This window comes from Podarcis tiliguerta, assembly GCF_965153285.1.
Source record: "Podarcis tiliguerta genome assembly, chromosome: 8".
Taxonomy (NCBI): domain Eukaryota; kingdom Metazoa; phylum Chordata; class Lepidosauria; order Squamata; family Lacertidae; genus Podarcis; species Podarcis tiliguerta.
In genome coordinates, this window is record NC_139541.1 from 72,366,502 (window position 1) to 72,391,555 (window position 25,054).

General features: G+C 46.9%; 1 protein-coding gene across 1 annotated transcript in view; it reads left to right on the forward strand.

Moving 5' to 3' along the window:
* KCNN4 (potassium calcium-activated channel subfamily N member 4) overlaps positions 1-25,054 on the forward strand; it is a 50,015-nt gene that overhangs the window by 13,113 nt on the left and 11,848 nt on the right. Inside the window, exons 2-4 of the mRNA XM_083455642.1 lie at positions 14,320-14,415; positions 22,136-22,545; positions 24,656-24,788. Of these exons, the coding sequence (XP_083311768.1) occupies positions 14,320-14,415; positions 22,136-22,545; positions 24,656-24,788 (639 nt within the window). The remainder of the gene's footprint in view (positions 1-14,319; positions 14,416-22,135; positions 22,546-24,655; positions 24,789-25,054) is intronic.

The following is a 25,054-nucleotide window of genomic DNA, read 5'->3' on the forward strand; positions in this document are numbered from 1 at the left end:
GGGGGGGGAGGGAAACAAATCAGGTCATGTGCAACAGGTGAAGACAGGAGCACAAGGATGTGACTTGAGATGCAGAGGTGCACAGACAGGACCTCACTGAGTCACCTCAGTGACATTTAGGCGCACAGAGCAGGAAGTGGCGCTCTGGGATTTTTGCACATGCTCTAGAGTCAGGACAGGTGGTCCTGCAACAAAATGTTGCAGTATGGATTGCTACAGCTTAGGATGCCTGCTGCTCATAGGATGAAGGAAATCAGAGTAGACCTAATTTTTCAACTAGTGCATGCACTTCAGATTACTGGAGCGGGGCTAAGTACACAACATACATTTAAAGCACATCCCCTCCCCTCCTGGGAAGACTCCTGGGAACTGTAGTTTGTTTGCTATAGGTGCTGGGAATTGCAGCTCTGGGAGGGGTAAACTACAGTTTCTGAGATTCTTTGGCAGCTGCATGTGCTTTAAAGGTGTGTTTTGTACACAGTCCCAGTTAACCGTCTTGAAAGAAGATAAAAGAGTTGCCTTGCAGGACCAGCACAAAGGTCCGTCTCACCCTCAGCCTTTGGACGTTCGCAGGCCGAATATTAGGCAACATCCCCTTCCCCTGTTTATCTCACGACTGGTAAGAATGGAACCTGCAACAAAGTGCTGCAGCATGGAATGCTTATGTTCAGGATTCTAGCCAGTCAGCCATACTGTTTATCAGGATATTATTCTGTTGGAAGCTTCCCAGAGTGACTGGGGCAACCCAGTCAGATGGGTAGGCACAAACAAATTATTATTATTATTATTATTATTATTATTCTCACTGATACAGTGGTACCACCGGTTACAAACTTAATTCGTTCCGGAGGTCCGTTCTTAACCCGAAACCGTTCTCAACATGAGGCGTGCTTTCGCTAATGGCACCTCCTGCTGCTGCCGCACCGCCAGCATGCAGCTTCCACTAGCATCCCGGGGCCAAGTTCGCAACCAGAGCGTCTACTTCCGGGTTAGCAGGGCTTGTAACCCGAAGCATTCGTAAGGAGGACAGTATGTAACACGGGGTTCCACTGTATTTGCTTTTTTTATAAGCAGAGTTTTTTGTGCATGGGGTGGGGGGCAAAAAACCCAAAAGTAATGCGAAAGGGGGGGAAAAACTAGTTTTGGAAAAGTTCCCTGGGAAAAGAGATTGAAACTTCTCTGTGAATTGTAGCTCTGGTCAGGGAACAGGGGTCTCCTAACAACTCTTAGCACCCTTAAACTACATTTCCTAGGGTCCTTTGGGGGAAGCCGTAAGTGTTTAAAGTGGTATCATAGGGCTTTAAATGTATGGTATGGCCTAGATCTGGTCTTTACTGAGCATATGTTCTGATTTGTTTGTGGGGCAAACAATGAGCAGTCATCCTGATTGGCTTTGTGGGGTGTTTATACATCTTCGCTGGTTCACCCCACACTTTTCAGTGCATTTCCCTGGGCACTTCCAGCCTGTTGTTGTTTTTGGGTGGGCCACCCAGTCACGTTCTGGGAAATTAAGCTTGCACAATTATAGCTGGTCAGGAGTTCTTGCACAACAGACCTGCTTCTCCTAAAGATGGGTTATTTCTTGATAAAGAACTCATTTACACTTTTGCTTGACCTGTATTTTGATCTTATTGTGCACTAATTAATTCCCTCCTGATCCAACAGATGTTTGTTTGTTTGTTTGTTTAGCAGCCGTGCCTTGCGAAAATCTAATCTTACCCGTTGAATCAAGGCTCAGTTAAGCAAAATCTCTCTTGGGTTTTTCCACACATCGGATAAGATCCATTTCAGCAGCTAAGGTTGGGTAAGAATCCAGGGAGCTGTGGTTTATCCACAGTGCTGGGAACTGTAGTTCTGTGGGATAAACTACACTTCCCAGGATTCTCTGTGAGGAGGGGAATGTGCTTTAAATGTATGGTGCGTATCCAGTCCCCACTAGCCTGAAAGGTTAGAATTGCCTCATTGGATCAGCACAAAGATAATAGAAGTCCACCCATTGATCATAGAACTGTAGAGATGTAGCCCAACACGTCGTCTCCCATCCAATTTGAAACTATACAAGACCCTGCTTAGCTTTGTAAATGTGCTAGCAGTTTTTAGCGCTGCACCGCAAGGAGGACTAAGATCTGTCTGGCCTTTGGAGGATTTGCAAGCAAGAGGCACACAGAGGAATAAGCAGCACACTGGCCTTTTGAGTTTCTTGCATTTGTGCATTTTTCAAGGCTACCTGCAACAGTATGTTGCAGCGTGGAGAGCTTGCAGCTTCAGATTCCAGCCAGCCGGTAGCACGTAGGACAAAAGAAATTGGTAAGAAGAGTTTGCTGGATTAGGCAAGTGACCCATCTAGTTCTGCACCCTGCACTGTCCTGAATCTTCCAACAGATTAAATAAACATACAAACTTCAGATTACTTGACTTGGGCAGCATACTCACCATACATTTAAGGCAACCCCACCTGGGAACTGTCGTTCCTTTAAGGGGCTGGGAACTGTAGCTCCGTGAGGTAAATTACCACTCCCAGGATTCTGGGGGAAATGGGCTATAAAGTTGTGCTGTGTACGCAGGCCCAGTTCAGAGGAAGGTTCACCACCTCAGTGAGAAAACAAGGCTGCGTCTTCTTGGCTTTTCTCTTTTCCCTTCTTTATTTCCTTAGCCTACCATTCCTGGCACGGGCAAGCCCCTTCTCCCGGCTCATGGAGCAAGCCCAACTTCCTTCTCTTGTCCGATTGTTCAGGACACAATTGCTCCCTTCACGACAGGGGCTGTGGAGCTGGAGGGGGCGGGGAGGCAGCGTTGGGACCGGTGACAGGATAAATATTAATCCGGATGGGCCAGGTGACATGTGTTCTCACGGAGAAGCCGCCACCAGCAGTGGGAACTGCCCAGGGCAAGGGCGCAGAGGAGCCAAGAGCTCCAGGAGTTCCTTCCCAACGCTGGGAGGAGAGTAAGGGATAGTGGTTAGGGATGGCAGGAGTGCAGACGTCACAAAAGGGGAGAAAACACACACACATACGCAAAACCTTGCAAGTGCAATGACTGGAATTCAATGGAAAGGAGAGCCAAGTTGTAAATGTTAAGCTTTTAATCCAAACTCTGGAAGGGATTTGAGGCCTAGTGGGTGCTGCCAAGCCGCAAAAGTTGTTATTTCCGCTCCTGGTCCCTTTATTCCACCTCACCCTCGAGCTGTGGCAAGTTAAATTAATTTGCCTTCTTTACAGCGAACGACTCTGTGCCCTTAATGGAGCGGTAGCTGATGTATTTGCTCTGCAGAGGTAAAGGTACAGGGACCCCTGACCGTTAGGTCCAGTCGTGACTGACTCTGGGGTTGAGGCGCTCATCTCACTTTATTGGCCGAGGGAGCCGGCGTACAGCTTCTGGGTCATGTGGCCAGCAGGACTAAGCCGCTTCTGGGGAACCAGAGCAGCGCATGGAAATGCCGTTTACCTTCCCGCCGGAGCGGTACCTTTTTATCTACTTGCACTTTGACGTGCTTTCGAACTGCTAGGTTGGCAGGAGCAGGGACCGAGCAACGGGAGCTCACCCCGTCATGGGGTTTCAAACCACTGACCTTCTGATCGGCAAGGCCAAGAGGCTCAGTGGTTTAACCCACAGCGCCACCCGCATCCTGGACTGCAATTCCTAGGATCCGGTGCCATTGGCCATGCAGACTGTGGCTGATGGGAGTTGTAATTTATTTGTTTGTTTGTTCATTTATCACCCGCCTTTCACTTTAAGTTCCTAGGGCAGGTTGCAACATTAAAAGACAATATTCAAAACAGTTTAAAACAAATCACAAAGAATAAAAAGATTACACACCTGGCAGGCACCACGGTGGCTTCCCTTTGCCTTGATAGTAGTTGAGGGCTTCCAGCTTGAATGGTTTGAAAAGAGGACTGGAAAAATTTGTGGAGGCTATCGATGGTTCCTTCCTGAGCAAAGATGTACCTGTTGCATTTCTGCTCAGCATGGGGTTGTTTATCTGTCCACAAAACAGGTGGATGCCTTCCTGCTTCTCCAAGGATACTGGGGCAGAGACTTTGGTCCAGCATGCCTGACGGATGCTCAGACCACACCCTGGACCGGCTGTTACTCCTACTAGTGAAGCAGCTCCTGCTGCAAAATTTGCATTGCAGGGATGAAAAGCTGGTGTTGATCTGTAACATTTCCCCCCCCACCTGAAAAGTGAAGCACCATATTTTTCGCTGTATAAGACGCACCAGACCATAAGACGCACCTAATTTTTGGAGGAGGAAAACAAGAAAAAAACCATTCGGAATTTCAGAAGTCAGAACAACAAGAGGGATCGCTGCGCAGTGAAAGCAGCAATCCCTCTTGCTGTTCTGGCTTCTGGCATAGCTGCGCAGCCTCCACTCGCCCCATAAGATGCAGACACAGTTCCCCTTACTTTTTAGAAGGGAAAAAGTGAGTCTTATAGAGCAAAAAATACGGTAAATTAGCTTCCCGGTAAATTTCGCCCTGGAGCGAAATGCAGAAGTGTTGAAAAGGGGTTATTTTTGGTGCAAGGGCCTCCACTCCCCCATCGGCCAATGGCTTCACAGAAACAAACCAAAGAAGGAACCCAGTAGGGCTGCATGCTCTCACGGGTGACTTTCCAGGGGCCGCCTGCCAAATGGAGGGCGGGGCCGGAGACAAAACAGGTGGATCACAAGCATGACTCTTACCTTTGCACAGTAAAAGTTGCAGATTTCTGCATGTGACCCCAACCCCTACCTCTCTCTAACCTCCATTCGAGCAACAAGAGGAATTATCATAGTTCAAAGACACATTCCAGTCAGGCAAAGGCACTTGAGGATGAAGCAGAGCAGGGCTGTCCAAGGGCAATGCTGGGAAGACCCCTGTTACATTCACGCCCAAAGAATCCTGGGAAATGTAGTTTGTTAAAGGTGCTGAGTATTTTTGGGAGAAACCCCCAGTTCCCCTCGAAGAATTATGATTTTCGGAGCGCTTTAACAACCAATGCCTTTTCACAGGGGACTCTGGGAATCGTAGCACCTCCCAGAACCCATATCGAACTACAGCTCCCAGAATTCTTTAGGGGAAGCCGTGATTGTTTAAAGTGGTATTGTAGTTCTTTAAATATATGGTGTGAATGTGGCCAAAGTCAGGATATATTTTGGCTTTAAAAAGAGACTCATGATGAGGAGGCAGCATGGGTTACTCAGCTCTCTCCTCTGCCCCCTCCTGTGCCTCTATCTGTCTGTCTTGGCTGTCCTTTGAGGCCTGCCTTGCTTATATATCTTGTGAGTGCCTCCCCTCTCAGTCACCTTCCCTATTGTAATAATATTTGCCCAGGGTGTCTCCCGTACTGCCTTGGCTGTCCTTTAGTGGCCAGAAGTGCTCCCCCCCCCCAACCTTTTTGTCCTTCTGGAGCCCAGCTCTGGAAACGGCACCAAGGCAAATGTTTTCCCCCAGGACAAAGACCCCTTACCGTTCCAAGCTTTTATCACTTTCGAGGGAAAGACTGGGGTGCAGGGCTGGAATGTTTTAATCTGGAGTGTTGCTAGGTTGTAAAAGAACTCAGCTGGACACAGGCTGACAACACGAAACTGGAACTTAAGAGCACCCCAAAGTATAGGGGTCCTGGAGGAGAACGTAAGAAAACACAAACACACAAAAATCCTTGCAGTGGCCCACCTAGTTCACCATCCTGTTCTCACAGAGGCCGGTCAGATTCCAGATTCAAGCAGGACCCAAGTGCCACAGCATTCTGTCCTCCTGCCATTTCCAGCAAGTAGCATTCAGAAGCATTACTGCCTCCAGTCATAACCATCAGGGCTGCAAAGCCCCAGTCCCGCTTTTTGGAAGTACAACTTTAGACAGCTATGCTTCCTTACATCTTACATTCCAGAGCCTGTGGAACTCCCTGCCACCGTAACTCAAGAGTTCCTCAAGGCGACCCTTTTCTGCTGCTGCATGTTTCATTTTCACTTGACTGTTGGTTTGGCATGAGCCTGATACCGACAAGGGGGATGGAGCGAGCTATTAACTGCAATCACTTACGGAAAGGAAACGGCGTACGTAAGGGAACACTGATATTTACTGTGATGGAACACGGGAACCTGACTTACACTGAGTCCAGATTATAGGGTCCATCTACCTCAGGACTGTCTGCACTGACTGGCAGGGGCTCCCTGGGTTTCTTTAGACAAGGGTCTCTTCACAGTCTTACTAGAAACTCTGGGAATCTGGTACTTCATGCAAGGCAAATGCTCTACTGCTGAGCTATTATCCTTACAGAAAACTCGCTCATACTCTTTTACAGTGGTACCTCGGCTTACAAATGCTTCGGATTACAAACACTTTGGGTTACAAACTCCGCTAACCTGGAAGTAGTATCTTGGGTTGCGAACTTTGTCCCAGGATGAGAACGGAAATTGTGCGCCGGTGGCGCGGCAGCAGCAGGAGGCCCCATTAGCGAAAGCACACCTCAGGTTATGAACCGTTTCAGGTTAAGAACGGACCTCCGGAATGAATTAAGTTCGTAACCCGAGGTACCACTGTACTGTATATATATTGATGCCTTGGCTGAGATTAAGGTGATCTGTGGCTGAGAGTTCACCAGCTCTGCACTTTGCAGTATGCCCAGCTCCCTGAAAAGAAAGTTGCTTCTTTCTTAATTGAAAAATTTTAAAAAGTAGCAGGGGACACCGTGGCTCAGTGGCAGAGCATCTGCCCTGCAATGCAAAAGGTCACAGGTTCAAAACCCTGCATCTCCAAGTAAGGGCTGGGGGGAAACCCTGCTCAGACAACTGCTGAGTGGTTCCACGGGGTAAACCAACTGGAATTAGTGAACGTGACCATCAGGTCCATTGCTTTCAGTATGTTTGCTCTGAATAAAACTTAGCCGAATGCCACCCAGCATAAACAAGGCTGAGCAAGATGGACCGATGAGCTGACTCTGCCTCCAGCAGTTTCCAAAGGGGCAAGACACCTGAAGTCTGCAACAAAAGCAGTGGCGTAGCGTGGGGGGTGCAGGGGGGGGGCGCTCGCACTCGCAGCTCTCTGCCCCTACCTGGCTCACTCACTTTCTCTCACTGCAGTGCTGGCTGTGCGAATCCAATCCGATCCGGGTCGCCGCCCACTGTGGAGGGGTGTGTGTGTGCCAGGCATGCGGTGCGGTGTGGAGAGAGAGCGAGGGACTATCTGGGGGAGGGACAGTGCAGCGGGAGGGGGGGCGCAAATTACTTGCCTTGCCCCGGGTTAGGGGGCACAAATTACTTGCCTTGCCCCGGGTGCTGACAACCCACGCTATGCCACTGAACAAAAGACCCCTTTTTGGCTCAGTGAGCCAACCCTCCTAATTCCCAAGGGATGTATGCAATGCCCTTCAGACTTGGAAAGAATTGAGTGCTGAGTTATTCTTTTCCACGGGCGCATTTATTTCTACATCTAAGTTCTGTGCCTAATTTCCAAATGCTTGTAAATAGGATTTTAGTCTGTGTGTAGGGGACAGCCTCACCCTGAAACCAGAAGCCTGTCTGGAAACACCTGGTTCAGGTGGTAGCTGGTTGCCCAGGTGAAAGCTGTTGCCTCCAACAAAACCCACAATGATTCAATTGTTTTATTAGCACACGATTGGTCACACACCCCTCATCTGTTGCCCCACGCAGCAGGGTTTTAACTCCTTCCGTTCCATGAGAAACAAGTAGAACCACCTCTTTGAGGGCTGCAGAGAGCTGCCGTTTTTGGAATAAAATGGTAACGCGCTTGCAAATGTTAATAATAATAATGATGATGATGATGATGATGATGATGATGATGTTTATCCCCCACCCATCTGTGTGGGTTTCCCCAGCTACTCTGGGCGGCTTACAGAATATATAAAATGTAAGAAAGCATCAAACATTAAAAACCTCCCTAAACAGGACTGCCTTCAGATGTCTTCTAAAAGTTACATAGTTTTTTATCTGAAGGGAAAGTGTTCCACAGGGAGGGCACCACTACCAAGAAGGCCCTCTGCTGCACAGTTCAGGGCAAAGAATGACCTATATCACAGCACTGGCAGCTTGGCAGAATCTCACATGATGATGTTTGGCTAAACCACCTATCCACCAACTTGCCCTTATGGACAGCGGGATACATTTGATTCAGTACTTGCTTGAAGGCAAACCAACCCAAGTTACGCTTTCAGAAAACAGTAACCCAAAATGGAAATGCAGACATCGTTCAAAATTCATACTTCTCTGAGTTTTGTAATTCATTTATTTATTTCAGTTTTTAAAGTACTTAACCCTCCCCCTTTTATCCGAGCCTCACAGGGTGGTTTATAGTATAAAAACATGAAGATACATAACATAGTAACAAACGAAACGATAACCCACCCCTGCAGTTTAAAAGACCATAGATTGTTTAATTGGCCAAAGGCCTCAGAAAAGAGGAATATTTTTGCCTGGCACCTAACGCATGATCATCAGAGGATGATCATAGGGTCTGGGTTGGTTCAGTTTTCCAGACATATTGTACAAAAATGCATATACTACTGGAGTAAAGGTAAAGGTAAAGGGACCCCTGACCATTAAGTCCAGTCGCGGACAACTCTGGGGTTGTGGCGCTCATCTCGCTTTATTGGCCGAGGGAGCCAGCGTACAGCTTCCAGGTCGTGGCCAGCATGACTAAGCAGCTTCCGGTGAACCAGAGCAGCGCACGGAAATGCTGTTTACCTTCCTGCCGGAGCAGTACCTATTTATCTACTTGCACTTTTTGGTGTGCTTTCGAACTGCTAGGTTGGCAGGAGCAGGGACTGAGCAACGGGAGCTCACCCCGTCATGGGGATTCGAACCGCCAACCTTCTGATCGGCAAGTCCTAGGCTCTGTGGTTTAACCCACAGTGCCATTGTGGAGGGGCAGGGGGAAGCATTTTGACATCAGGCATACACCTTCACTGTACTCTTTTCAGTGCCTGCTAAGAATTGGAGTTTTTTTGTTTAGACAAGCCTACGCAGAGATATAGAATGTTGACATGTGTTTTAATCAGGTTTTTAGCTTATTGTTGATTTTTATTTTTATTTTTTAAAAAATACCGTCAAACCTTGGTTGTCGAACGCAATCTGTTCCAGAAGCCCGTTTGGCTTCCAAAATGTTTGACAACTGAGGCACAGCTTCTGATTTGTTGCAGGAGCTTCTTGCACTGAAGCGGAAGCCGTGTCAGACGTTCAGCTTCGGAAAAAAGTTCAAAAACTGGAACACTTACTTCTGGTTTGGGAGCCAAAATGTTCCAAAACGGAGGCGTTTGGGAACCGAGGTTTGACTGTAGTTGTTTTTAACTGGTTTTACTGATTTTTTTTGTCGTTTCATTCTTTTTGCAAACCACTTCAGTATTTTTTTTTTTAAAAATTACCAGCCAGTGCACTAAGCTGATGTTTCTAGCTGCCATGTAACCTTCCGACATAGAATCATAGAATCATAGAGTTGGAAGAGACCACAAGGGCCATCGAGTTCAACCCCCTGCCAAGCAGGAAACACCATCAGAGCACTCCTGACATATGGTTGTCAAGCCTCTGCTTAAAGACCTCCAAAGAAGGAGACTCCACCACACTCCTTGGCAGCAAATTCCACTGTCGAACAGCTCTTACTGTCAGGAAGTTCTTCCTAATGCTTAGGTGGAATCTTCTTTCTTGTAGTTTGGATCCATTGCTCCGTGTCCGCTTCTCTGGAGCAGCAGAAAACAACCTTTCTCCCTCCTCTATGTGACATTCTTTTATATATTTGAACATGGCTATCATATCACCCCTTAACCTCCTCTTCTCCAGGCTAAACATGCCCAGCTCCCTTAGCCGTTCCTCATAAGGCATCGTTTCCAGGCCTTTGACCATTTTGGTTGCCCTCCTCTGGACACGTTCCAGTTTGTCAGTGTCCTTCTTGAACTGTGGTGCCCAGAACTGGACACAGTACTCCAGGTGAGGTCTGACCAGAGCAGAATACAGTGGCACTATTACTTCCCTTGATCTAGATGCTATACTCCTATTGATGCAGCCCAGAATTGCATTGGCTGTGGCTCATACCTTTGTTCATACGTAAGCAAATCTGTTAGAACAGCGATGATATAAATAATACGGCTTAATGCTTGCAAATGTTTGACCTCACCCCCAAAGGTGCAGTCCTCCATTGCCTTCCCAGACAGATGGATGCCAAACGGATGCTGTTTCCATTCCCCACAGTTCCTTGGAGCAAGGCCACACCAAGGGCACTGTGGGAAATCAAAATGACTCTTCCCAGCTCTCCCGACACTAGTCAGAGCACCAGGCCGTGTGTGTTTGTGTGTGTGTAAATGACATCCGTGGTTGTGCCCTGTTGGGATGTTGGACCTCTGGCAGATACCCAAGGCCCACAAAGAAACTGGAGACCAGTGCAGGTTTTTCAACGGAGCCAAAATGTGGCAATTATTGCAGCGATTCCCACCCCCTTCCCGGTTATTAACCTTTTTGTTAACTCTGTGAACAATTACTTCCTTTTGTTTGGCCTGAGCTTTGTGCCAGCCAGGTTCCCCTGAGGTGCCATTCAGCTGTCAGTGCTGGCAGCCAATTCTTGAATGCCATCGTAGACGTTCCTGCAGGTTGGTGTAGCCTAGGAGCCATAGGAGAAGGATCCGCAAATTAGGAAGTACCCGCTTTGGATGTTATCTGTGGGCTGAGGTCCCTAGGTGGTCTCAGGCAATCTGCTCCTTCTCAGCCCTCGTTCCTCCGTCCCATCTGCATTATGGAGGGTGATAATATTGACCTACCTAGCTACAGCTAGAGCTATATCATGCATTGTATGTGGAGTGCTTGGAAATTTGCAAGCATTAAGCCGTATTATTTACAGTGGTGCCCCGCAAGACGAATGCCTCGCAAGACGGAAAACCCACTAGACGAAAGGGTTTTCCATTTTTCAATGTGCTTCGCAGGACAAATTTCTCTATGGGCTTGCTTCGCAAGACGAAAATGTCTTGCGATTCTTGCGATTTTTTTCCGCTCCCCACCCCCTTTTTCTAAGGCACTAAGCTGCTAATAGCCTTTTAGCAGCTAATCCGCTAATCCCTTAAACCTTTAATAGCCTTTAATAGCCGCTAATAGCGCTAATCTGCTAATCCGCTAATAGGGTTGCTTCGCAAGACGAAAAAACCGCTAGACGAAGGGACTCACGGAACGGATTCTTTTCGTCTTGCGAGGCACCACTGTATATCATCGCTGTTCTAACAGATTTGCTTACGTATGAACAAAGGTATGAGCCACATCCAATGTATGTCATACTCAGAGTTAGACCCGTTGAACTTAATGGGCATGGTTAATTTATATAAGTATAAAGGGGCTAACTGAAAAAAGTGGTGTTTGTTTGTTTTTTGGCTAAACATCAAGTGGGATTTACAGCACGATCCAATGCATGTCTACTCAAAAGTAATCCCAATTGAATTAAATGGGACTTATGCCCCAGGAACTGTCTACATGATCACAGCCATGGGCATAGCCAGGATTTGTTTGGGGGGGCAGGCTTTATGTTGCAGGGGGCAGAACCAAGTTATCTGTGATACAATTGGTCAGTTAGTCAGTTAAGTATTTTTATTTATTTACTTGATTTGGGGGCGGGATCTGCCACACCCATGATCACAGCCGAGCATAGGCAAACTCAGCCCTCCAGATGTTTTGGGACTACAACTCCCATCATCCCTAGCTAACAGGACCAGTGGTCAGGGATGATGGGAATTGTAGTCTCAAAACATCTGGAGGGCCGAGTTTGCCTATGCCTGACCTTAGTTTTGTATAGTTGTGCTGTCTGCTTTGTTAGGTGTGTGTGTGTGTGTGTGTGTGTGTGTGTGTGTGTCTATATATATATATATATATATATATATATGAATGTATTATGTACTGTTTGTTTTATGACCTTATTAAAATGTATTTTTGCTGCGTTGTAGATCAAGACCAGTGGAAGGTTAGGGTTTGTTGTGAATAACAGACAACATAAAAGTGTAGAATGGCTACGGAACAAGCATCTTCAGCTTTGTTTACTATGATTATTGTTATTTAATATGGATCATAGAATCGAGGAGTTGGAAGGGACCCCTGAGGGTCATCTAGTCCAGCCCCCTGCAATGCAGTCATCCTGCCCGTAGCCATCCCTGGGTGGGCTGGAGCCACCAACCTTCTGGTTAACAGCCAGATGCACTGACTGAAGATCTATGAAAAAGCGGGTTGGCAAAACGTGCAAGAAAGGAACTCCCCCCCCCCCAAAAAATGCAACCAAATTCATACTATGATCAAGCCATAATAATAGCTAGGGTCTTTGAATGCATATATTCCCAATTGCATTCATGCACCAAGCATGAACTGAATGTGAGAATCAAACTCTCTTTTACTCGCAGCTACATGACAGAAGCTCTGACTTCCCCCTCTCCAGCCCCATTGGAAAGAAGAAATATTGAGGAGGCTGCAATTCTGGGTCAAACGGTGGAAGGGGAGGCATTTTGCGTAACTACTTTTCTGATTAAAAGTCACTTTCCTCACCCAAAGCTTGGAGGGAGGAGCTAAGCACCCACAAATTTTGCTTCCTCCCCACTCACAGTTTGCGGTCCCCCTCAAAGCTCTTTTCCTCAGTTAAGTGGAAAACAAAGCAAGTCCATTGCGACACTGTTGCAACAGAGTGCACACAGTGTGTCATTTGGTCCTAAGGCTGAGGTACATAACTTGTTTATTTATTTCACAAAAGTTATTTAACACTTGATTGTGAAAAACAACAGTAGCAACCTCCAGGTGGTCTACAAAAAGAACGAAACAACGCAACAGTTAAAAAAGTTAAAAGCATCAATTTGAAACCAGTATGAACCTACCCGACCCTGTGATCATCATCTGAGGCCCTTCTTTGTGTTTCTCCTCAGTGAGAGGTCCAGAGGGTGGCAACATGACAACGGGGCCTTTTCTGCAGTGGCTCCCTGTTTGTGGAATGCTCTCCCCAGGGGGGCTCACCTGGCGCCTTCATTGCATACACCTCTAGGCATCAGGCGAAAACATTCCTCTTCAACCAGACCTTGGCTGGTTAACATTATATGGCAGGGGTGCCCAAACTTTTTTCGAAGGGGGCCAGATTTGATGAAGTGAGGGCCGACCAAAGTTGCTGAGCTTTTTTTTAGGGTTTAAGTTGCTGAGTTTTTTTACCCCAGGGCATATACTGCCACAGGGGCCAGGTTAAATTGATGGGCCACATTAGGCCCCCGAAGCAGACTTTGGACATGCCTGTTATATGGCCTTTTAAATGTGCTTGCGGGTGGGAGGGGTTTATTGGTTTTGTTCTTGTTTTTATTATGTATTTTGTGTATTTATCTTGTATATTTATGCTATGAATCACCTTGAGATCTATGGATACAAATTTAATGACTTTAGTAGTGGTAACAACAACAATCGTGGCTTCCCCAAAATGGCCTTTGCTGGCCAAATGGGGAGGTCTGGTGAGTCATGCCGGAGGGCTGGAGGTTCCCCACCCCACAGTAGTACTATGATAAATATGGTCCCATTTCATAGAATTGTAGAGGTGGAAGGGACCCCAACGGTCATCTAGTCCAACCCCCTGAAATGCAGGAATTTGGGAATTAAGTGCTACCATTCAAAGTTTTTGAAGGGAGGCCAACCACCAGAGCCTACAACTCTTGTCAAACAGCAGCCACCATCAAACCATTGGCTCTGGGCGTAAGAGCTGACACCCTTGAGGGGCTGAAATGCACCCAGGGCCCACTTGTTTATAGACAACTGGCTGCCATTATGAAAACTGGATGTTGGACTAGCCAGGCCATTGGCCTGATTCAGGAGCCAGTCTCCTTCAGCTATGACTTCTTATCCCATTCAGTATCTATAATTTTTTTTAATATATATGCAATGACTTTCCATTTTTTCTGCATATGCTGTTGTTTTAACTTTCTATATACTGTATTTTTCTCTCTATAAGACACACCAGACCACAAGAAGCACCTAGTTTTTGGACGAGGAAAACAAGAAAAAAAATATTCTGAATCTCAGAAGCCAGAACAGCAAGAGGGATCGCTGCACAGTGAAAGCAGCAATCCCTCTTGCTGTTCTGGCTTCTGGGATAGCTGCGCAGCCTGCATTCGTTCCATAAGACGCACACACATTTCCCCTTACTTTTTAGGAGGGAAAAAGTGAGTCTTATAGAGCAAAAAATATGGTAATTAAGCAGTAGTTGGATATGCATTTCTACTGTACTGCAAAATCACTTCAAGGTGCTTCATAGGAAGCGATTCCTGAATGAAGTGGAATGATAATAATGCTCTAATGGCACCTGGCCCTTCTCCTCACTTCTCCCTCCTCTTCCCTTCAGTGGTTTGCATACTCCTTCATGGTGAAGTGCCTCATCACCCTCTCCACAGCTGGGCTGCTGATCACGATCCTGGCTTTTCACATCAAAGAGATACAGGTAAGCCTAACTATGGGACTATTTCTCAAATGAGCGCAGCGGAGGTCAGACAGTCTGGCAAAATGCTGCGAACACACCATACCTTTAAAGCACTAGGATGCCGCAGTGATAGCAGTCATGGCTTCTCTCGAAGGATTATGGGAGCCGTAGTTTGTTCGGGGTGCTGAGAGTTATTAGGAGATGCCTGTTTCCCTCACAGATTTACAATGTCCAGGATTCGCTGGGAAGAAGGATTGCTTGTTAAATCTCTCTGGAAATAGTAGCTCCGTGACTACAGCCACCAGAATTCTTTGGGGGAAGCCACAACTGTTTAAAGCGTTACCATAGCACTTCAAATGTTGGGTGTAAATATGGCCACAAAGGACCCAGATCACCTGTTGAGCTTCATGAAGTCACCTGGGTCACAGTCTTCTGTGAAGTGTTTTTTCTATCTCCGTTATAGTAATTAATTCTAAAATTAGCATATTTGTGTCCTTCTTTTGGACAGCCCGACTTGATGCAAATATGCCTGTGGTGGTTCCCACCCCCCTTGGGGGAGAGCTGTTGTCATGGAAACGACGGAAAAAAATAAAAACCTCCCCAAAACAGGTTCACTCCAGTAATTGGTACATATTTTGGTATGCTCACAGCAAGCAGCACACAGAGTGAGAAAAAGTAGGTGTTGTGCTTGTTAAAGAGGGACAGGATGAGGCTTGGGAGGGGGATAATTATGCCCCAAATCAATGACCCAAGGCTTGAAACAAATTCCTGGCAGTAGGGCTTCTGGGTGAAGGACAGGACACTCAGCTGAAGGTTACCTAAAAGGGCCTGATTCCTCATTTTGGGAAGCTGTAGCCATTATAACAGGAAGATGGTAATGGGAAGGTACGTATATGAAACTGGGATAGTGACGGAGATCTGCATATGCTAAATTATATGCATAGGTGCAAATGTCTCTGAGCATGTTAAGCTGGAGGGGGCTGGATTAGATGACTCTCGTGCTCCCTTCCAACTCTAAAAGGTAAAGGTAAAGGACCCCTGACAGTTAAGTCCAGTCGCAGACAACTCTGGATTTGCAACGCTGATCTCGCTTTAGAGACCAAGGGAGCCGGCGTTTGTCCGCAGGCAGTTTTTCCAGATCATGTGGCCAGCATGACTGAGCCACTTCTGGCAAAACCAGAGCAGCACACGGAAATGCCGTGTACCTTCCCGCCAGAGCGGTACCTATTTATCTACTTGCATTTTTGGCGTGCTTTCAAACTGCTAGGTTGGCAGGAGCAGGGACCGAGCAACGGGAGCTCACTCCGTCATGGGGATTCGAACCGCCGACCTTCTGATCGGCAAGTCCTAGGCTCTGTGGTTTAACCCACAGCACCACTAACTCTACAGTTCTATAATTCTATAAACCGACCACAAGAGTCGGCAACTGGTATTCAGAAGCATTGCTGCCTCTAGTTGTCGAGGCAGAAATTAGCCATAATGGCTCATAATCACTGATAGCCTTATCCTCCTATGAATTTGAAAGCCGTCCAAGTCACTGCCTCCTGCGGAAACGAGTTCTGTAGTTTGCTGTGTGAAGTACTCTCTTTTCTGCCTGCTGGATCCAAAGGACTAATGGTCTCTGACTCAGTCAGCTTCCTATGTTCCCTACCTTTGACCTTGGGGTGGTGGCGGCGGCGGTTGCATGGATTTCAGTTTGGAACCTGTAACATTCTTCTACTCTATAAATTAACTGCAAAGAAAAAATGGCCGGGAACTAGTTTTTCATGGGGAAACGAAGGCGAATGGAAAGATTAGGCTGGCAGGAGGGGATTTGCATTCAAGGTCTGGGACGCAAGCCCAGAACTTCAGCCTTCTTCGCAGACCCATATAGCTCAACCGCGCATAGGAGCTAGTGACACTTGGAAAATACATCTCAGAAGGGTTTTTCCTTTCCTTTGGGCTGTTTGATCTCTGCTGCTGATCTGAGTGAGCTGTTTCCTGACTGAGTCACGGCATGTTTCATCCAGCTACTGGGCGAGTTGTGGTCGCTGCAGGATATCGCGGAGGGCTGGCTCTGGTGTGATTTTAGGGGTCCTTTGCTCTTCCTCTTCAGGTTAACTTCTCCTGTAATTTGCCAGAAGGACTTTCTGGTCATCGTTCAGTTTAGCCTGGTGTTAGCAGTTCAAAGCAACCAAAGGAATCAGGACGAAGATATACAACCAGATGCCTCAAAGTCTCAGAATATTGGTGGGTGTGCAGAAACCACTGATCTGAATTAGATTTTGCCCCCTCCAAAGTGGACATGCCTTGGATTGTGCTATAAATACAACTTAACTTAGTTGATTGTGTGAGTTTTAATTGACTGGTCGGTTAACTGATTAAACCAGCCTGGCTTCTGCATGAATGAAACAATTGTTCTTGAGCACAAAGCATAGAATCAAGGAGTTGGAAGGGACCTCAGGGGTCATCTAGCCTAACCCCCGGCATTGCAGGAATCTCAACTCGATCATACAAGGCAGATGGCCATCCGACTTGTGTTTAAAAACAGCCAATGAAAGAGAGTCCACAACCTCCCGAGGGACTCTGTTCCACCTTTGAACAGCTCTTGCAGTCAGAAAGTTCTTCCTGGTGTTTCGTCAGAATCTCCATTCTTGCAATTTCAAGATATTGGTTTGGGTCCCAGCCTCTGGAGTAGGAGAAAATCTTGCTTCACCCTTCATGAGACAGCGCTTTAGATATTTGAAGATGGCTGTCACATCTCTCTCAGTCTCCTCTTCCCCAGGCTAAAAAACACACAGCTCCCTCAACCGTTCCTCATAAGGCTTGCTTTCCAGTCCCTCAATATCTTGGTTGCATTCCTCTGCATACCTTCCAGCTTGTTCAATACCCTTCTTAAACTGTGGCACCCATATTTTGAGTGCATTTTATGATAATTGTAGTAGTAGTAATTATTATTATTATTATTTATTTGTACCCTGCCCATCTGGCCGGGTTTCCCCAGCCACTCTGGGTGGCTTCCAACAAAGACCAAAAATACACTAAAATGTCACACATTAAAAACTTCCTTGAACAGGGCTGCCCTCAGATGTCTTCTGAATGTCAGGTAGTTGTTTATCTCTTTGACATCTGGTGGGAGGGCGTTCCACAAGGCGGGCGCCACTACCGAGAAGGCCCTCTGCCTGGTTCCCTGTAGCTTTGCTTCTCGCAATGAGGGAACCACCAGAAGGCTCTCGGCGCTGGACCTCAATGTCCGGGCAGAACGATGGCGGTGGAGACGCTCCTTCAGGTATACTGGGCCGAGGCCGTTTAGGGCTTTAAAGGTCAGCACCAACACTTTGAATTGTGCTCGGAAACGTACTGGGAGTAGAGCCTGCAGGATCAGGCCAGAGCCTGTAGCTCTCTCCCCTCCTGCAGTTTCCATCCACTGATGGTATTCTGAAACATACTGCCTCCGACAGTGGATGGAAACTGCAGGAGGAAGTAAGGGCTGCTGCTACTACTGCTGTGCTCAGCTTGGTCCAATGGACTTAAGTTACTCAGCTCCATTGATTGACGCTGAGCATGACTAACGTTGGTTTTCACCCTTAAAACGTTTCAGAGCAGCCCAGTGAGGAAGAACTGAACTAGAAGGAGCCGCCAATACAGTCAGAAGCATTAGTAAGGTCAAAACTATGCCTGATGTTTTGTGCAGGCGAAACCTGATAAAGCCCAAACTCCTGTTGCCTAAACACATATAAGCCTGGTATTCATTTTTACTCTGTATGTTACAAGAATTACAGTGGCAGCTCTTAACAAGCGTTGGGTTTCCCCCCTGCCCCCTCCCACAATGAGCTTGAAATTCCTCAAGTATTATCAGCCTGCTTTGCATGCAGATAAATATATAACCTTGAGTCACACGGACACGCCCAGAGGTGCAGGCGGCCAGCAAAGAGACGTGGGCTGCCGAAAACCTGCCTAGCAGACACTCTTAAGTGTTTGCGCATTCACACGCCAGACCTTCTGCCACACGCGATGGGGTTAGCCAGCGGAAGAGCAGCTCCTGCAAATGAAAGTGCTTATATAGCGTTGCAGGCAAGAAGCAATGATGGCCACAGACTCGGGTGGCTTTGAAGGAGGAGCTGGCAGCTTCATGGAGGATAAGTCGCTCTCGGAGGCAGTAAACACGTTTGGGGGAAGATCCCTGCATTAAAGGGGGTTGGGCTAGATGACCCTCGTGGACCCTTCCGGCTCTACAAATCTGTGATTTTGTGATTCTATGGATGCCAGTTGCTAGAAAGCGCAGGAGCAGAGAGGGCTCTTGGGTTCAGGCTTCGTGTGGGCAAGTGGTCGGCCGCTACGAGAACAGCATCCAGGACCCAGATGGGCCACTTGCTCTTATGTCCTTAGGATTCAACCACATGCCAACAAGTTCAAGATTGGGCAATTAAGGCTGATTTGGCACAGCAAACCTGCTTCTCCAATAAAGGTTCAGACTTCTCGCAATCAGGGAAGTGATGCGGAAATGCAGCGGGACAAACACTTGCTCTGATGCGACGCCTTCCTGCATACAAATCAGAGTGGATATTCATTAAATAGCCAACTTCATCGAGTTTCCATGCAAGCAAATCAGGATGAAGCCCCAATTCTCATCTGGAAATGCCTTATGCATTCTCTGTGGAGCATAGGAAGATATGTTATACCAGCAGATCCAATGTAACATCATCATCATCATCATTACAGTCATACCTCGGAAGTCGAACAGAATTCGTTTTGGAAGTCTGTTTAGCTTCTGAAATGTCAGCTTCCAGAGTGTGGCTTCTGATTGGCTGCAGGAGCTGCCCCGGAAGCCCCGTCGGATGTTTGGCTTCTGAAAGAACGTTCGAAAACCAGAACAATCACTTCTGGTTTTCGATTGTTCGGGAGCCAGAACGTTTGACTCCCAAGGTGTTCGGGAGCCGAGGTACAACTTTATTATTATTATTATTATTATTATTACTATTACTATTACTATTACTATTACTATTACTATTACTATTATTAGCCTGTCCTTCACCCTATGGTCCCAGGGTGGGTTACAGCATTAAAACAATATTACAAACAGTTTAAAATAACTTACAACCAAAGTTCCTAAAAATATACACCTCAAATATCAAAAGCCAGGGTAAAGAGGCGTGTCTTCAGCATTTTCCAGGACCTGCATAATGAAAGCGCTAGCTGGATGCATCTCTGTGGGGAGGGAGTTCCGCAGCTTAGGGGCCACCACAGAGAAGGCCCTGTCCTGGGCCACTCTGCTCCCTCCCCCCCACCTGAGCCTCTGAAGCTGGAAGAACAACCATCAGGGCACCCTTTGCTGATCTTGGCACCAGAGACTGTCTGTAGGGAAGGAAACATGATTTACTGCTTTAAACAATAACATGAGCACCTTGAATTGGGACCAGAAACCAACTGGCAGCCAGCGCAGCTGTCTTAAAACAAGGGTTATTTGAGATCTAAAGGGACCCCTGGCTGCTGCATTTTGGACCCACTGAAGTTTCCAGGTTGTCTTCAAGGGCAGCCCCATGTAGAGAGAACTGCAGTGATTTGATGCGGAAGTTTCCAGGGCACAGCTTTTAGTCTTTTAAAACTGTAAACTCCCTTCGTTGTCTTGGCCGAGAGATGTAAAGGCAGTCTTCATATAAGGTAATAAAACACGTTGTAAACTTGGCAAGGCCATCCTGTTTCCCAGCCAGTTTCCGGGAGGTTGTGTGTGTACACAAATAATTGGGAATGTAAGGCCCTCCTTCTACTCAAAGCTAGGTGCAGGAGAGGCAAAGCGTTTCCTGTGGGATGTGGAGATGATTTGTGGGAGTTTAGGGACAGACTGGGAGTAGTGTGTGTGGGGGGGGGGGTGTGGAAGATGGCGATTTAAGAGAGGAGATGGAAGTTGAACCAAGGTAGACGGCAAGGAGAAGCATCAAGATATGGGTAATGGAAGGAGTGCTGGAGCTTCCACACTTCACTCCTTCCATGCATAAGTGCATTTTCATAAGCCATTCATTACCGTTCTTATATTGGGAATCTGAATCTGTGCGGGAAACAAAACTCTTGGCGTGGCACCAGCTATTCTGTGGAACTCCCTGCCTATTGATATCAGGCAGGCTCCTTTACAGTGCTGTTTTTGACCCTGCTAAAAAAAACCTCTTCCTTTTGGCTAACCTAACCAGACATGCCATTTTATTATGTACATTTGTGTTTTCTTTTATCATGTTGCAATGCCTACTGTTTTCATAAAGCCTTGTTTTTATTGCTATTTTAAATGAATGTTTTATACCATTTATTGAGACTGCTTGGAGAGAGAGAGAGAGAGATTGCTAAAGAAATACAAATAAATTAAGAGGCCTTTTGATTCTTTTACTCTCATATATATATTTTTAATTAGTTTTTGCACAAATTTTCCAACATAATAACTCCAAAGCAACATGATATGTCTTTGGCCATCACAGCCTGAGACCTCCCTCAACCCCTTCTAATGAAATTCCAAATTTTTCTCTGATTTTGCATTTTATTACTATGCTTATTGCTAAAAGTCCAGTCTTACATCCACTAATCTTAATCCTTTTCACAATAATTTGTAAAGTCCTCCTTCCAAAACTTCCTGTAGTCCTACAAGTGATGTTAAGTGATTACAATTGTCTTTCAAATACAACATAAATTTCTTCCAGTCCTTTAGGAAAATCTGGTCCTGCTGGTTTCGAATTTTCCCTGTTAGTCTCGCCAGCTCAGCATACTCCTTTTACTCGCAATTCTAGGAGAGAAACGAGGTGCTATACGTGTTTTGAGAAGGGTCGCCATGTAAGCCTCTTGTAGCTAAAACAACAAATGTTGCATTCCCATCGCCGTTTATTCCATTTCCCCAACGTCTCTCTACCTGATGATTTCCACATTCTATTTGAGCTTTCTTTCTTTTCTTTTTTTAAAAAAATAATTTTTATTAATTTACAACAGAACAAAACAAGACATATATTATTTTCATGTTTCACATTTCCATTTCTAAGTCTTTGGTTTTGGACTTCCTTCAGCTTTTCCGTAAATCTTTCATAGTCACTATTAGTTTCCGCATTTCCTTTTTTACCATTGTCATTAATTATATCTTTTCTCTATCATTCCTTTTAACAATGTCTCTCGCATATGTCACAGTGCTCTTTTAAAACCTTCTAGCGTTATTTGACCATCACTTACATTCTCCAGATATTTGACAAATTTCCCCCAGTTTTCTGTAAACTTTTGGTCTCTTATGTATCTAATTTTTCCAGCTATTTGAGCTTTCACATGTAGAAGCCATTTCTGGAAACACAGCTGAAAATATAGAGTGTGTATTTCTTTTTCCTGGAAGCAAATAACATTGACTTGAGCACAAAACTTCCACTGTAGTCCAGGATATTTCCGGAAGTGGTTTCCACATCAGAAATATAGCAGTAGATGTTGTAAATTTAGTGCTAACCTTAGTGTTAATTGCAAGTAGATTCCCACTCCCCACCGGAAGCAAATAGCATGGAACTTAGCGTGGAACTTCTGCTATGTTTCCGGAAGTGACATTTTTACCATCATGCGGAAGCTCCAATATAACATGGAAATGAATAACTAGGGAACCGTCAAGAGAATGGAATAAGCTGAACGGAGCCTTGGTTTCCCCATCTTCTGCCCTACCAGTACCAACGTCCACCAGCCACTGAGGGGTGACAAGAGGGCGTCACTTGGATACTGGATTTTTATTATTATTATCCTCTCTCTTTCCCCTTAGCTGTTCATGATGGACAACTCCTTGACTGACTGGCGGATTGCTGTCAGTTGCCGCAAGCTGGCGTTTATCATGCTGGAGCTGCTGGTCTGCTCCATCCACCCCTTGCCCACCGGTGACTTCGCCTGCTTGGAGCCCCAGCCCACGCAGGCCTTCCTGTTCCTCTCCGAGGTCGACATGCTGTTGTCGCTGCTCATGTTCCTCCGCCTCTACCTGGTGACGCGGGCGGCCCTGCTGCAGAGCAGTGTTCTGGGAGACGCCTCGTACCGCAGCATCGGCTCCCTCAACAAGATCCACTTCCAGTACCCCTTCGTGCTACGGGTGATGGTGAACAGCCAGCCGGGAAGGGTGCTGCTGATCTTCACGATGGGACTCTGGTTCATTGCCTTCTGGGTGCTGTCTGTCTGCGAACGGTAAGGAGCAGGGCCTGCCTGTGCTGGCGTTAGGCAGTGAGGGTCAGTTAGTAATAATAATAATAATAATAATTTAGGGACGCGGGTGGCGCTGTGGGTTAAATCATAGAGCCTAGGGCTTGCCGATCAGAAGGTCGGCGGTTTGAATCCCTGCGACGGCGTGAGCTCCCGTTGCTCGGTCCCTGCTCCTGCCAACCTAGCACTTCGAAAGCACGTCAAAGTGCAAGTAGATAAATAGGTACCACTCCAGCGGGAAGGTAAACGGTGTTTCCGTGTGCTGCTCTGGTTAGCCAGAAGCGGCTTAGTCATGCTGGCCACATGACCCGGAAGCTGTACACCGGCTCCCTTGGCAAATAAAGCGAGATGAGCGCCACAACCCAAGAGTCGGCCACGACTGGACCTAATGGTCAGGGGTCCCTTTACCCTTACCTAATAATAATTTATTATTTATACCCCGCCCACCTGGCTGGGTTTCCCCAGCCACTCTGGGCGGCTCCCCACAGAACTAAAAGCACACTAAAACATCAAACCTTAAAAACTTCCCTAAACAGGACTGCCTTCAGATGTCTTCTAAAAGTCAGATAGTTGTTTATTTCCTTGACATCTGATGGGAGGGCGTTCAACAGGGCGGGCGCCACTACCAAGAAAGCCCTCTGCCTGGTTCCCTGTAAACTCACTTCTCCCAGGGAGGGAACTGCCAGAAGGCCCTCGGAGCTGGACGTTTAGGGCTTTAAAGGTCAGCACCAACACTTTGAACTGTGCTCAGAAATGTACTGAGAGCCAATGTAGGTCTTTCAGGACAGGTGTTATGTGGCCTCGGCGGTCACTCCCAATCATCAGTCTAGCTGCCGCATTCTGGATTAGGGCAAACAAGGCACTGGCCTGCCTAGCTCAGCCAACCCACCCACCTGCCTTACATGCAAGCAGTCTAGGGGGGTGACCCTGGCTGCCTGCTTCCTCCTCTTAATCTCAGGGTTGCTCTTGTACAACGTGGGAGAGAGGAGGATGGGGACCAAACCAGAATGGACTCTGATTAGATGTGTCCCTCTATAAGACACAGCTTCTGTTCCCCACTTCTGTTCTAGCTGCCTAGAGCCTGGAGCTCTCTGCTTAAAGAACATGTGCTTTGTCAGTTAGATGGACCCTGTTATAGAAGGAGCCTATTCTACTCTGAAGCAGTCCAGAGCGCTACCCTCTTCCTTTTCAGAGCAGGCCTTTGTTTGTAAAGGACAATCCCATTTTCCGCCTGATGCCCAGCCAACAGGTAAATAAACTCCCCTGATGAGCCGGAGGCTAGCAACTGAGCCAGCCTCGGTGAAAAGAATAAACAAGCATTTTGTCACTTCAGGTGACACTCAGTCAAAAAAATAATAAATAGGCAAAGCCCATAGATTGGATTTCAAAGCAGTCGCGAGGAAGATCAGTTGCAAAACCAACAGTCTCCTGCTCAAAAGCTGCAGTGTTGGCATGCCTGCCCCGGTGCATGATGGGAGAGAACGCTTGGCTAACTGGACTGGGTTATGTTTCATGGGAAAATGTACTCAACCCCGCTTGATTATTTTCCTCGTTCTCTGGTGTCGCCCTTTCCACTATGCTAAGCTGCCACAAGCAAAACTTGAAAGCCTTGTTATCCCCTCATGGATTTGCCCGAGCAAAGAGAGACAAATGATGTCATCGCTCCTGCCCTGCCCCACTCCCGGTCTGTTTGGGCAGTGGTGCAGACTGGGCCCAGAGGGAGAGGGCCTGTGAGGGAGCAGTGGTGGTAGTGGCAAAGACAGCATAGCCTGTGCCTGAGTTTTACTTCCCTGGCTAGAGGCAGTACCCCTCTGAATTCCAGTGGCAGGGAGTCACAAGCGGAAAGAATGCGCTTGTGCTTGCAGTACCAAATGTATTTTTTTCCCCCAGGGCCTATTTTGAGTCAAATTGAACACTGCTGGTACCTCTTCACTGATCTGCTATTTTAATCTCTTGCGTATGGGTGTTTAATTTTAGTTTTTAGGAGTTTACTATTTCTCCTGTCCTCTTAAGTAACCCTGTAGGGTGTAATATAACTCTCAATAATGTGAAATACACATTTCCTGACGAACCTCTCTTCATTCCCACCTGTCAGGGAGCATATGGACAACGACTACCTATATAGCACTTTCTGGCTGATCCCCATCACTTTCCTAACCATCGGCTACGGAGATGTTGTTCCGGTGACGGTGTGCGGAAAAGTCGTGTGCGTGTTCACCGGTGTTATGGTAAGAGATGCGTCTGCGCATGGTGCAGAGCTGAAATGTGCAAATTTGTGCAAATCCAAAATCCGTCTCCCAGCTCCCCCCCCCCCAAAACAAACCGTATGTATTTATTGTGTCCATATCCCACCCTTTTCTTCAAGGCTCTCAAGGTGGCTACGTGGTCTCTCCCTCTCTGCATTTAATCTTCACAACAACCCTGCTAAGCCAGGGTTCAAAACCCCACCCCGCCGTGAAGCACACTGGGTGACCTTGGGCCAGTCACTGCCTTA